Source organism: Symphalangus syndactylus, chromosome 21 (genome assembly GCF_028878055.3).
Source record: "Symphalangus syndactylus isolate Jambi chromosome 21, NHGRI_mSymSyn1-v2.1_pri, whole genome shotgun sequence".
Lineage (NCBI taxonomy): Eukaryota > Metazoa > Chordata > Mammalia > Primates > Hylobatidae > Symphalangus > Symphalangus syndactylus.
In genome coordinates, this window is record NC_072443.2 from 31,637,042 (window position 1) to 31,651,460 (window position 14,419).

Genomic DNA, 14,419 nt, shown 5'->3' on the forward strand with positions numbered 1-14,419 from the left:
GTCCAGATGATTTTTCATTCTTACTTTTTAAAAACGTTATTGTCCAATTTAAAATAATATTAGAAGAATAAATTGTCATTTACTGAGGCATGTACTGTTTGAAAGCCTGATTAATAACTCACCCTCTATTAAGGGCAGCTTGAGTAAATTAATAACAGCCATTAATTCTGTTTCCCACAATGCAGCCTTATTCACTTGAGTTCACATTGATTTATGTTCCTTTATGTCTTCTCTGTGTTTGTCTGTGTGCACATCCATGCATACATTTGTAAGTCCCACTACAGTGTTGATGAGTTCATCCAAAAGTAGATGTAAGTGGATCTACTTGTACCCCAAAGTAGAACTGAGCTTTCTTACATGTTTCTTAGAGTTGTTTCTTGAAAGACAACTGATTTGAGATCTTCCTGAATCTCATTTTGGTGAATATTTTTCCCCCAATGATAGAATCATTCAACCCTAAAGTGAACACTTAGAGCAAAGCAGTGTACCAAAGACATGTCATGCTATTAATGATACTAATATGAGTATTACTGGTAAGCTAGTATTTATTCCATATGGCATAAGGCCCCAGAGGGATGGTTGTTACATTATTTTAGCTCTGTACTAGGCACTATTTTAAGTACTGTTACATGTGCCACTCATTGAACCTCACGGTTTTCCCAAGGCAGTAATTTTAACATACACATTTTATAGATTGAGAAACTGAGGCACAGAAAATTTTAGGGAAAATAGCTAATCAGTAGCAGAGCCTGTCTATAGTCCTAGACAGTCTGGCTCTGGCTCCAGCATCCCTGCTTTTTGTGGGGGTTTGGGTGTGTGTGTGTGTGTGTGTGTGTGTTTTCTTTTTTCTTGAGACAGGGTCTTACTGTGTTGCCCACACTGGTCTGAAACTCCTGTCCTCAAGCGATCCTCTTGCCTCAGTCTCCCAAAGCGTTGGGATTATAGGTGTGAGCTAACCTTGCGTGGCCCATCCCTGCCTTTTGAAACTGCCTTCCAGTACATCACTGTCAGACCTTTCTGACTACACAAAACAGTGACCACCGATGGCTGCCGACTGCCTTTCCTCAGCTCCTGTGTCCCCTGCTTCCACCTGGGTTCCTCCAGTAGGCAGCACTGGCTGGAGACTGGGGAATGGGAGGACGGGAGAGGCCAAGGATTTGCTTACATCCAAGAGTGATGCATCTTATAAATGTTACTACATTCATAGCTGTTCCCAGGTTTTGTTTGTATCTTGTGGAAATGCCTAATATGCAGTGGAACAAATATCAAAAATAAAAATTAAGGAATTTATTTGTAATGATTTTCATAGTAATAGACAAGAAACTGGAATTTACTTGTAATGATTTTCATATTAATAGACAAGAAGCTAAAGTGCTTAGAAGAAGATGCTTAAAAGGAGAATGCTTTAGAAGGAAAATGCTTTAAAAAGTCAAACGTATACTTTTGACATAAGGAAAAGTGAGTTTAGAAAAATTAAGAGACAGAACATGCAAATAAGCACTAAAATGGAAAAAGGACCAAGGTCAATGAGAATGTCTGTCTGTCTCTCCACACACATATACACATACGATCTCAGTAAAAGAATGAGGAAGATTTTTTCAAATTGTGATTATGCATAAACTCTAATGAATTCGTTTGTAAAAGAATATAAATCTTGCATGACAACCAAGGACAAATACAAAAATACAAAAGTATGGTATTGACTAGTAAGAAAAAATTACTCTAAAATCCAGTATGAGGTAGGGCTTGGGCAAAAACAAACAAATCTTAAGACTATTTTTAACTGTTCAGAGCTACATAAAGAAATTGGCTTTGTTTGGATTAGAGAAGGTAAAGCCAACAAGAAACAAGAGAAGGCAAACTATGTAATTATTGCTTTTGTCACCATTTGGTGGGTGGGGGCAAGGAAAATTATGATCAAACCAAAAAGTATAGGTAAAAAAAAAAGATACGTGTATATTAAATCAAAGTTAGAAAAAGCTAAAATATGATTCCTCAAGGATCTAGAACCAGAAATACCATTTGACCCAGCAATCCCATTACTGGGCATATACCCAAAGGATTATAAATCATTCTGCTATAAAGACACATGCACATGTATGTTTATTGCAGCACTGTTTACAATAGCAAAGACTTGGAACCAACCCAATTGCCCATCAAAGATAGACTGGATAAAGAAAATGTGGCACATATACACCATGGAATACTATGCAGCCATAAAAAAGGATGCGTTCATGTCCTTTGCAGGGACATGGATGAAGCTGGAAACCATCATTCTCAGCAAACTAACACAGGAACAGAAAACCAAACACTGCATGTTCTCACTTGTTAGTGGGAATTGAACAATGAGAACACATGGACACAGGGAGGGGAATATCACACACTGGGATCTGTCGCAGGATAGGGAGGTAGGGAAGGGAGAGTATTAGGACAAACACCTAATGTAGATGATAGGTTTATGTTGCAGCAAACCACCATGGTATGTGTATACCTGTGTAACAACTCTGCACATTCTGCATATGTATCCCATAACTTAAAGTATAAAATACATATGTATTTCCTTTCCTTGGCTCCTATGCCCTGTGCTTCCACGTAGGTTTTACTAATGGGAGACACTGGCAGGAGACTGGGAGATGGGAGGAAGGGAGAGGCCAGGGTCAACAGGGAACCGGTAAAGAGGCATCAGGGTAAGGCAAAGGCAGCTTCTCTTCCATGGATATATATCCAATTTAAAAAAGGAGAAAAGCTAGAATACAATACACATGGTCTTAGTATATTAATTCAGATTTCCGACAACAGAAAAAACATTGTAGGATAGATACCACAAGACCTTGCAAATTGGGTTTCAATCTCACTTTTGATCATCTTTGACAAGTTGTGTGAAATAGGAGAGCTCAATAGGAACAAAAAGGGGAAAAGTTCACTTTAATTTTTAAAAAGAATAAGCCTGATTCTAAAATACAGACTATTAATTCCTAGAAACCTTTGAAAATTATTTTAATTGGAAAATCATTCTAATCATGTTTGAATCCACAGAAAAGAAGAAGAAAACAGAATTATCAAAGTCTGTCTGAAAAGGGTCATTGTCAAATGTGCCATCCCAGAGTCCCTTTGCCTTGCCCACTGCCTTCTGCCCCATGTGACTGCTGACTGCCTTTCCTTGGCTCCTATGTCCCCTGCTTCCACGTAGGTTCTACTAATGGGAGACACTGGCAGGAGACTGGGAGATGGGAGAAAGGGAGAGGCCAGGTTAGGGTCAAGAGGGAACTGGTAAAGAGGCATCAGGGTAAGGCAAAGGCAGCTTCTCTTCCATGTTCCAGTGCTCTCCAGATAAGTGCCCCATGCTTCCATCTTCCACTGGGGACCTGTCCCATGGGCTTCAGTGTCACTCTTTCTGCATTTGTTTCTTCTGTGGCTTTCTGCTGTTGCTAACCCCCGTGTTGCGTCACCGCCTCCTGCTTGGGTGTCTCAGTTCTTCATGGCCTGTGTAACTAACCTATTCTTCCCCGCCTTAAACTCCCGCTGCTAGTTATGCTTTAGGTGCTTCCGTTTCCCTAATTAGACCCTGACTGGTACAAAAGCCAACCTCATTTTCTATTTGGTATAGTTACGGTTGGTCGTAAAATTGAGTAAGAGAATGCTGTTGGCATGCTGTATCCAGATTTTAGCAAGACTTTTGACAGATAATGTTACAATGTTTTGTGAACAAAATGGGAGGAATTTTGAGTGGATTAGAAAAAATATTCTTAGGCTGCTGAAGTTTATTAATGTTCAAATCATCTTCACGAAAGGGCTCTAGAAGTTTGGCAGAAGGCCCTGTCCTTGGCCATGTTTTGCTCAACATTATTACCAAAGATTTGGACAAAGACATGAAAAGCAGCTTTATTTAATGTATGTATAATACAAAGATGGAAGATAATTCACATTTTGAAGAGATAAACTTAATAAGAAAAAATGGAAAGTCTTGCATCTAATTGCAAAACATAAATTATAAAAATACAGGATAGGAGAGATCAAGTTTACCAGCGTATTATATGGGTATAGAAATCCAGGATTTTACATGACCATAAACCCAATACAAGCCAGAAATGTGACCTATTAAAAAAAATTAATCTCTGGGTCCCATTAAAAGAGCGTTCCTATCAACTGACAAATAGTTACTCCTTCTCATCTAGTATAGGCTAGGAACATAATCTTAGAAAGATATTGTTAAATTGAAATAGCCAGCCAGATGCAGTGGCACATGCCTGTACTTCTAGCATTTTAGGAGGCTGAGGCAGGAGGATCGCTTGAGGCCAGGAGTTGGAGAGCATCCTAGGCAACCTAGCAAGATGCCTATTCTCTACAGGGGGCTGGGGGGGTGGAGCCGGGCATAGTGGCATGAACCTGTAGTCCTAGCTACTCGGGAGGCTGAAATGTGAGGATCACTTGAACCCTGGAGGTCGAGGCTGCCATGAGGTATGATCATGCCACTGCACTCCAGGCTACATAATAGAGCACGACCCTGTCATTCATAGATAAATAGATACATAGATAGATAGATACATAGATAGATAGATAGATAGATAGATAGATAGATAGATAGATATCTGATAGATAGAAAAAATTTTGAAGTATCCATTTTCCCCAAGCTTTGTAAAGCTTTGTATCATTTACAAGTTGTGTTTACATATACATTTCTTCACTTTTGCCTCACAACAGCCCAATGTAGGATGTATTGTTACCCCATTTCTTAGCCTCTGTTTCCTCATAGGGGTTCAAGTCTTACATAGCTTACTGTGTGGCTTTAAGCAAACTAGGATACTTGATCATGAGCCCAGCCCCTTTCAATAAAACCCATCTCATTTCAGGACACCTACTGCATCTAGGTAAGAGGGACCCAACTTTTGAAGTGTGGAAGCCTTTACATGTGATGAGCTGTTAAGGGAGATGGGAAGAGACTTACGGGAACATAAAGTCTGTCTTCAAGTATCATATCTGTCATATGAGCAAGAGTGAATTCGTGTGGCTTCAGGGAAAAGAACTGAGGCTGATTGATTTTTGCTCAATATTTTAAAAATTCAAGCAGACCTGTTGTCTGATAGAGTGATATGCTCACTGTCTTTGTGCAAAAGTTGGTTAACTGACTCTCAGGAGTACTGTAGTAAAATGAATTCCTGCATTGGGTAGGTTAAAGAAGAAAACCTCTAGAGTGACGCCCAACTCTGAGAGTCTGATTGGGTTTTCGGTTAATGAGTAGATTTGCAATTTGTAGTTTTAATTCAGAGTTATTTGATTTACATGTATAGTTTCACTTCCAGCAATATAATTGTTTTTCCTGTAATTTAGGATTAACATACTCTGTTTGTGAAAAAATTTTTAAGAGCCTGAAATGAGGAAGTAAAGCATGACTAGTGTTCGGTGTGATTACCTACACAAGAAATACTGTGCTATTTCCCAGAATATGTCCCCAGAGTGGATGTCTGTGTTTGTTCCATTTCATTCCTAGCTGTAGAATCCTATCAGGAGTGATGAGAGAATCATTTTGAAATGTATTGAAGCCTAGAATAGGGTTTGCAAAATATTATTAAGTTTGCTAAGATGAACCTGTGCAAATGCAAACTGTCAGCATACCACTAAAAACTAGCACCTGTAAGGTAAAGGTTCCTGAAGTGACCTATTAAAAGCCACCAGAGTGACAGTGGTTGAAAAAACATAAAATTTACCTTGAGAATGCCTTTCTAGCCTTTTTTCCAGAAGTAGTATAATTTCTCTCCCCCCCACAGGGGATAGTTATTCATGAAGGGCTATAGTAGTTGAGAAAGGAAAATAAAAATTATTTCAAAATTGATATAAAAACAGCACATTCTCCCATAAGAGTAAAACATGCAGGGAATATTAAAGGTTTCAGTGATTCAGAATTAAGATAACATTTTGCTTTGAGCTTATTTCTGGTTATGTTTAATAAAGAGAAGTTCATAGTCTTCATAGCCACTTGCCGAGGTCTAAAGGTTAGCTTACCTGAGTCCCTGAAAAAGACAGCTCTGTTGTGAATCCTTAATATTTCATGTCTTCCCTGTGAATGATCCGAAGGGCTGTGTGCTCTTGTCATGTTCACTTTTTTAAATTGCAGTGTCTGCTTCTCCCCACCCTTTCTTTAATTTCTTCCCAGACTTACTAATCATAACATAATTCTCACAGGAAGATTGGTGATGCATTGAAAATACTAAGAGAAAAGTGAGGTAAAAAAGCATCTGGTATTTAATTCAATGTATTATCCACCTAAAAATGAATTTTACAGATGGTAATGATCTCTGACAACTTGCCATTTAATAAAATGATGGTTTTTAAAAACAGATCAGTTTCCTACTCGTGTGCTTGATTTTGCATTGACTCAGCAACCCCCAATACTCTTTCCCTTCTAAGTTGCTAAAACAAAGTAGATAAAATAAAATAAAGACTTCCTTGCTGCCCTTGACCAAATCGGTGTCATCAATCTCTTTATAAGTTCCTCAAAGGCAGACAGACCTGACCTTATTGATTTTTGTATCATTAGTGTCCTCCATGGGGGCTGGCATTTTGGGAGCCTTGCAGTTAAATGTGTATAAATGAAAATGCAGGCACTGAAAACAGGTTTTACAATAAGCTTAAATTTCCGCTTTTAAAAAATAGCTCTATATTAAAGTTTCAAGGTATCTGGGAGCCAGAGAGGAAAATGGCAACTTTCCCCTTGAATGTTCTGTACGTGAAATTTGGGGAGTTTTGATGAGAAATCTAAAAACTTAACCAAATTGGGGCCAGATGTGTTTTGGTGTTCAGAATCTTTCAGATTTTAGGAAAATTATGCAGTAGATACATATTACACTAAGTAACTTCCCCAGTGCATATTTGAATGCACCACTATTCCAATAACAAAAAGTATGAATGGTCACAGTAAGTGAAATAAACTTTTTAAGACTGTACAGTTTCAGGTTGGTTCAGGTCAGAATTTGCAGCCAGCTGAGTTCACATCAGACCAAATTTGCCAGCAGATGAGTTAAGAAAACAAAAACAAGTTTGTTCTCAGAGCTTTTATGACTTTAGAGTTGTCTATCAGCATTTGTGGACCTATAATGTTTTGTTCATTAATCAAAACCTTCTGTAATTGTTTAGCAAATTGTCGTATCATTTCTAATTTCAAGTGGGCAGGTAGAAATTATTTCTGTTTTCCTCATTTCCCTTGGGAAAAAAAAAGGCAAATATCTGAACAGAGTTTGGGGATGATTAAATACATGTTGAGCATTCCTAATCTGAAAATCCAAACTCCAAAATACTGCCAAATCCAAACCTTTTTGTGTACCAACAAGACGCTCAAAGGAAATGCTCATTGGAGTGTTTCGGATTTCTGATTTTTGGTTTAAGAATTCTCAACCAGTAAGTATATAATGCAAACATTCCAAAATAAAAAAAAAAATCCAAAATTTGAAACACTTTCGTTTTCAAGCGTTTCGGATAAGGGATATTCAGCCTGTACTACAGTTAAGTACATCGTTTCACTTAGACCACACAGAATCCTCTGAGATAGGCTCTAGGATCGTTTTCCTTTTACAAAAGCCACAGAGGAGTGAGGGGGTAAGTGATTCATTCTGGGTCACAAAGTTAATAAGTAGCAAAACTAAGAATCAGACTTGGGTCTTTGAACCTTGAATCTCTTCCTCCTTCTTCCAGGTCTTGTTTTCATAGGAAAAGCTTCTGTTGAAGCTAGAAAATGACAATTCAGAGATACGTTTGACGAGAGTTAAATGACTATATAACAGTGCCCACAGCCTTCTATCAATTTGATTCATTTCAGTTAGTTTGGCAGAAGTGGGCTGATTGTTGTAAAGTTTAAAGTGTGTTTTGATTGTTTCTAAAACAGATATAATTGAAAACTTTAATTTTGAAGGTGGAATAATAAGGATATTTTTGGGTGCTCTCCCATTTTGTTTTAATTGTTTAGATGTGCCTGGCATCAGAAGGGATGAAAATGGAAGAATCAAAGCTAATAAAAGCAAAAGAATCTGATGGTGGAAGAATTAAAGAATTAGAGAAGGGAAAGGAAGAAAAGGAAATTAAAATGGAGAAAACAGATGAAACCAGGTTACAGAAGGAAGCAGAATTTGAAAAATTGGCTAAGGAAAATGTAAGAGATTCTAAGGAATTGAGAAATTTTGAGGCATTGCAAATAGATGACATAATGGCTATAAAAATGGAAGATCCCAAAGAAATTAGAAAGGAAGAGTTAGAAGAAGATCAAAAATGTCATTTTCCTGATTTTTCTTATTCTGCCAGTAGCAAGATAATAATTAGTGATGTTCCCAGTAGAAAGGATCATATGTGCCATCCACATGGAATTATGATCATTGAGGATCCTGCAACATTAAACAAGCCAGAAAAGCTAAAAAAGAAAAAGAAGAAAAGCAAAATGGATCGACATGGAAATGATAAGTCCACACCCAAGAAGACTTGCAAAAAGAGGCAGTCTTCGGAATCTGACATTGAGAGCGTCATATATACCATTGAAGCCGTCGCAAAAGGAGACTGGGGCATAGAGAAACTTGGAGATACCCCTCGCAAGAAGGTCCGCACATCCTCAAGTGGCAAGGGAAGCATTTTGGATGCCAAGCCACCAAAGAAAAAAGTGAAATCAAGAGAGAAGAAAATGTCAAAGGAGAAATCCTCAGACACCACCAAAGAGTCAAGACCTCCAGATTTCATTAGTATTTCTGCTAGCAAGAACATTTCTGGTGAGGCGCCAGAGGGTATAAAAGCAGAACCATTGACCCCTATGGAAGATGCACTACCACCCAGCCTATCAGGACAGGCCAAGCCTGAGGACAGTGACTGTCACAGAAAAATAGAAACTTGTGGTTCCAGGAAATCCGAGAGGTCTTGCAAAGGTGCTCTTTATAAAACCCTGGTGTCTGAGGGCATGCTCACCTCTCTGCGAGCTAATGTTGACAGAGGTAAGTAACTTCTACAAACCTGAAAAGAATTCAAAAACCAAACAGAATTTCACCTTTAGACCTATTGAAAACAACTGCCATAAAGAACAATATGATATGAAAATAATACCTTACATTTGTATATTTCTTTATGCTTTATAGATCATAATTATTTGTTATTTTACTTACATGTTTTCTAGCACCATTAAGGGAAGTGTATTCATTTTGTAGGTAGTTCTCAGGATGTATTTAAAGTAATTTTAATCTCTTCTTTCCCCCAGTGGTATGGGCTGGCTCTTTGTTTTGAAAGATTATTGTTAAATATTCAGAGCTTTAGGTTTGGTTTTGAAAACTGGTGGAATTTCCTGAATCAAGCACATATGTTTGTCAGAATCTTCACCTGTAGGCTCCAGAAGCAAATGCCTTTCTCTCTTCATTAGGTAATCAAAGCTGTAACTGAAGTGGGCCAGGCACAGTGGCTTACACCTGTAGTCCCAGCACTTTGGGAGGCCAAGGCGGATGGATCACTTGAACCGAAGAACTCTTTAAAACATTATAATATCCAGAAAATAGTTAACCTGTTTACCTTTATTCCATTGAATGTTTTATATGAATTCTCTGTTTTAAAATATAGCATCTGCCTGGAGGACTGCCTTTTGCCAAGCTATATTCCAACAAGACATGTGTGAGTCCTAGGTCTAACAAGCCCCAAATGAAGATACTTGAGCCTATTTCATCCCCAGGGATGTCAGCTCAATGAGTTTTAGAGAAATTAGACTGAATAGTGCCCACCAGCAAAGGACTCCCATACCTTGGCTGGTTTTCGAATGGAAAAGCTAGCAGCAGTTAGTCTGTCTCTTTGAGTCATATGATACCTGTTGAATTACATGACAATTAATCCCAGAAGCTCTAAGTCACTTTTCTGCATGTTCCATTATTAAAGATGGTCCAGCATGAATCACTCTGAGAACTCTGAAATAGCTACAGTTAGCTTCATGCAAATGATATGCAAGCAGTCAAGAGGTTGCTCGTGAAGCAACTAACATCATCTCCCCTCGCCCACCCATATACCAAACACATCCTTTCTCTTGAATTTTCTTAGGAAAACGAAGCTCAGGAAAAGGAAACTCCTCTGATCATGAAGGGTGTTGGAATGAAGAAAGCTGGACATTTAGTCAGAGTGGGACCAGTGGGAGCAAGAAGTTCAAGAAGACAAAGCCAAAAGAAGACTGTCTCCTTGGGTAAGTGCCTGTGAGCACAGTCACCTGTACTCCACAAGCCTCAAGTGTGGGTGGGATTTTCGAGGTAAACAGATCACTAACTACGCATGCTTGTTCTTTGACTACTTGCTCAGCACTGCCTACAATCTTAGTAGGCACCCTAGTGAACACAAATCAAGTGCATCACATCATTCCTGCTGTTATCATGGTCATGTGAATGACAATAACATTCACATTTTGATAATAGTGAAAATATATAGACTTTAGACTTGGACCTGAGTTTGAATCAACATCCCTTCAACTGGGATGCATTTTTCCATCCAAAGCTTAGAATGGACAGTATTAGCATGTTTACATTTTGCCCATTTTACATACTATATGTATTTATTGTTTATAAAATGACAGCTGAAAAATGTAAGGTAAATGAAATTATGCTTCTATCACCAACTTTATTTTGTTCAAGCTGTCTTCTGTTGCTCTAAGATAAAAATATTAGGTCAAATATTCTGCTGTAGAGAACATTCGATATATTAATTATATATTGAAATGCAGTATTAAGCAATGGCATGCATCAAGATAAAATCACTAAGAATTATTTTATATTTAACATTATGCCAAAGACTGTTAATAACCATCTTAATATAAAGTATTCTGTTAGTTAGGAGATCCAATACTTTATATTGGTGAGGAAAGTATCTGCATATTCAGTTAGACTATTTTGAAAATTCTTGAGATTTCTTGTCGGCTCAATTTGAAAAGAATACTTTGAATAGAAATAAGTACGTTGTTATATTCACCATATTTTTTCAAAAGTGTGTTTAAAGCTATGCAAATTGTATGCATTGGGTGTATTGTATTTGGTTTATTCATAATATTTGCATATCTGTTTGCGGAATAATATATTTTTCCTTAGATGTCACAGTGCTTTAAGTCTGGCTAATTCGAAGGCTCTAGGTCATCACAAAGTAGCGAGGTAGAAATTATTTCCCATAGTGCTGGCTCTTTAAGATTATTTTTATTGAAATGATATATTTATAATTTTATGTATTTCATTTCTAATATTTTTAAAGATCCAAAGTACTTCAAATTAATTTTGCTTATAATTTTATGTATTTCCTTTCTAATATTTTTAAAAATCCAAAGTACTTCAAATTAGTTTTGCTTACATTTTGCTTAAGTAATGACATGAAAATCCTCTTATTTCAGTGTCAAATTATAGTTTAAATGCAGAATATCATTTTAAAATGACCCGCAAGCATCTAGACCAGTGCTCTCTGTAGTCTAGAATTACTGCCACTGCCTTGTGGGTCTGCTCACTGAGAGAGGAGCAGGTGTTATGTAGGCAGTGTGAGGTCCTAGGGGAATAAAGCAAGCATTGAGGCTCCCCAACAGAAGCATTTCTCTGATGCTTCTATTAGAAACTGCTGAAGCTGTAAGAGAGATTTTCATCAATTTTCTTTGAGGAACAAGATAAATGAAACAATCTTGAAAATCTGTTCCTGAACAGAGATTGGTATGTGGATTGTATGTGTTTTTTTTTTTTTAATCATTTCTGAGGAAGGCACATGTGTATAACTGGGAGATGTTTTTTTATAGCTTTAAATTAACAGTAAACTTCAGTGCCTTTTCCTCCTTTCTCCCTTTAAATATTGGCCTGTCAGGATTCAAGTATTTGGGTTTGCCTTGTTTAGAACACGCCAGTATAATACTTAAGCAGGGAGAAATGCCATTTCCTGTCAGTCTGCTCTGAGATTTGTAGATGAGCATTTTAAACCTTTTTTTATCTCAGAAAATGTGCTACCTGTTAACTGTAGCCAAGAAAAATTCTCTCAGTATTGACAGATCTAATTTTATAGACTTCTGTAAGAAAAACATAAATGATTATTATTGTTCTCTTTTTAAGAAAAGTCTCAAGAGACCTTATGAGTTACGTCTCACATTTTCAGTTTTCTTTTGGGTATTCAGAGTATTTGAAAAATTCACAACTTATAGACAGCTTTCTGATAGTATATAATTAGTATCCAGTTGTATCTGATTTTCCATCAGAATAAACATTTTTTAACTAAATGAGAAATGGTGATGTTATTAATGGAAAAACATCACCTCCACCCGTTACCCTCTATTGCTTTGATAGAACTTAGTACAGTAGTTCCCCCTTAGCCATATTTTTGCTTTCTGCGGTTTTGGATCTGAAAATACTAAATAGAAAATTCCGGAAATAACTCATGAGTTTTAAATTGTGCACCACAATGAGTAGCATGATGAAATCTCATGCCATCCCACTTCATTCCACCCACTGTATAAATCATACCTTTGTCTATCATATTTCACTGTACAATATGCATGTATAGAAAAAACATAGCATATGTAAGGTTCAGTACCGTCAGCGGTTTCAGGCATCTAATAGGGGACTTGGAGTATATCCCCCCTCCAGTAAAGGGGTGCTTCCGTAATTGCCATTTCCTGTTGACCATTCAGTTGGTCATCTGACCCTCTTATCTCTGCTTCTCAACTCTTGTATATTCCTCCAAAATAGTTGTAGTTAAAAACATTTTTAGGACACCCCTTAGCTAGCAGCCTAACACATTTGCTTCTTATAAGCTGGTACTAAAATTGCTCTCCTCTTCCCAATACACCTTCCATTTTCCCTCTACCAGGCACAGCAGTTCTCCTACAGCCTCTTCCATCTGTCTAGGTTGCATGTTAGTTTAATAAATCTCACCTAATGAAAGCCAGAAGCCAGCCTGGGATCCAGCAGGCATGTTGCCATGGCTGTGGGACCCTAGAGACAGCATCAGCCCAGAGATTGCCCAACTTTGCTGGTGGCATTTCTGAAGTCATTGATGATTTAAGTTAAAGCATGTTGCCTCTGTGCCATTGCATTCATTGAAAACTGGCTTTACTTTGCTCATTGAATATTTTGTCTTTATTGTAGTCAACTTTCCAGAATGTTTTCCTAGTATTAATGCTTTTTGTTTGTGTATGTTTTAACCAAACAGTAGTCAGTACATTTTTTAAAGAAACTAATCTTACGAAACTACCAATATATCATTATTACCAATAAGCTTGCCATATATACATGTATATGAATCTGTAAAATGAGAAAATATACGAATAGAGTATGCTTTGTACTGAACTTTATGAAAAACTCCCATGCCAGTGGAGAGAATGCCAAATTCCCCCCTTCAGAAATATTCTAATATTATAAATGATGTTTCTACTTTTCTAAGGTAATAACATAACCTGTCATACGAGTTTACTAAGAAAACTGTGTTGGTAAATCTCAAGCATTTCAGAAAAGGTGTTTTTTTCCTTGCACAGAATTTACTTACATGCCCTGATTCCCAGAGACCCTGTTTTCAAATAGAATATCTTAAAATACATTTCATGTCGTTTTCTATGTCATATTCGGTCGTGTGCTGATTGATTCCCCTCTCCGCTTTTAATAGCACCGCAAAGCTGGATGAAGAATTTGAAAAAAAATTCAACAGCCTCCCTCAATATAGTCCTGTTACATTTGACCGGAAATGTGTACCTGTCCCAAGAAAAAAGAAGAAGACTGGAAATGTGTCCTCGGAATCGACTAAAACCAGCAAAGGTTAGGTGTGACCTGTACCTTCCTGCCATGTGGTCAGAATCTCAACTGACCCTTCAGCTAAGCTTTTAGCTCCCTTTAGACATGTAATTGGATTTGGAATTGAGGCAGTAGGGAGTTAAAATCTCAGGTTGCTTTCCAAGGTTATCCTAGTCCCTTTTTTTCTTCCTTATTTTCTGTAGCCTCTGTCCATTGGCATCTCAGTCTGTATATTTGCCTGTAATGGTGTAGCTAAGCTTTTGCAAAAATGTTACACTGGTCCTCAACCTCCTGCTCTCCAGAATTCTAATTTGGAATGTTAACCTTTTCTTGAACAGAAACTGCTGGTTGAGTCCAGTTCTTCTGTACCCTGTGTCCGCAACAGGTTGAACTCTGGGACTGTAAATCATTCTTTTCACCTGATAAGCAGATGCTAACTACTCTTTACTGGCATTATAGACCAAAAATCCTCCAGCAACATATATACATATATATATCTATCTAATTGGTTTTGTTAAATTTAAAAAATGCTTTGTTTAGTATATTCATTTTCAAGTAATCAGCTTCTCCGCTGCCTATATCAGGGAAGCTTTTTTAAAGTTATCAGCATGACTTGGATGGATCTCAGCATTCATCAGTGAAAATGCTGCAGTCCTAAAAGGGATTGTAAGAGGGTGGGGGCA

General features: G+C 37.5%; 1 protein-coding gene across 15 annotated transcripts in view; it reads left to right on the forward strand.

The window, feature by feature from the left end:
- The window catches only part of BBX (BBX high mobility group box domain containing), a 298,279-nt gene that overhangs the window by 251,434 nt on the left and 32,426 nt on the right, over positions 1 to 14,419 (forward strand). For 14 of the 15 annotated variants that reach the window (XR_010118628.1, XM_063630605.1, XM_063630602.1 and 11 more), the window contains 3 exons: positions 7,958 to 8,963; positions 10,045 to 10,183; positions 13,612 to 13,760. Coding sequence is in view for 14 of the 15 variants with exons in the window: in XM_063630605.1 (XP_063486675.1) it covers positions 7,958 to 8,963; positions 10,045 to 10,183; positions 13,612 to 13,760 (1,294 nt within the window). In the remaining variant the exon portion in view is untranslated. The remainder of the gene's footprint in view (positions 1 to 7,957; positions 8,964 to 10,044; positions 10,184 to 13,611; positions 13,761 to 14,419) is intronic. The other variant, XM_063630608.1, reaches the window with a different exon arrangement.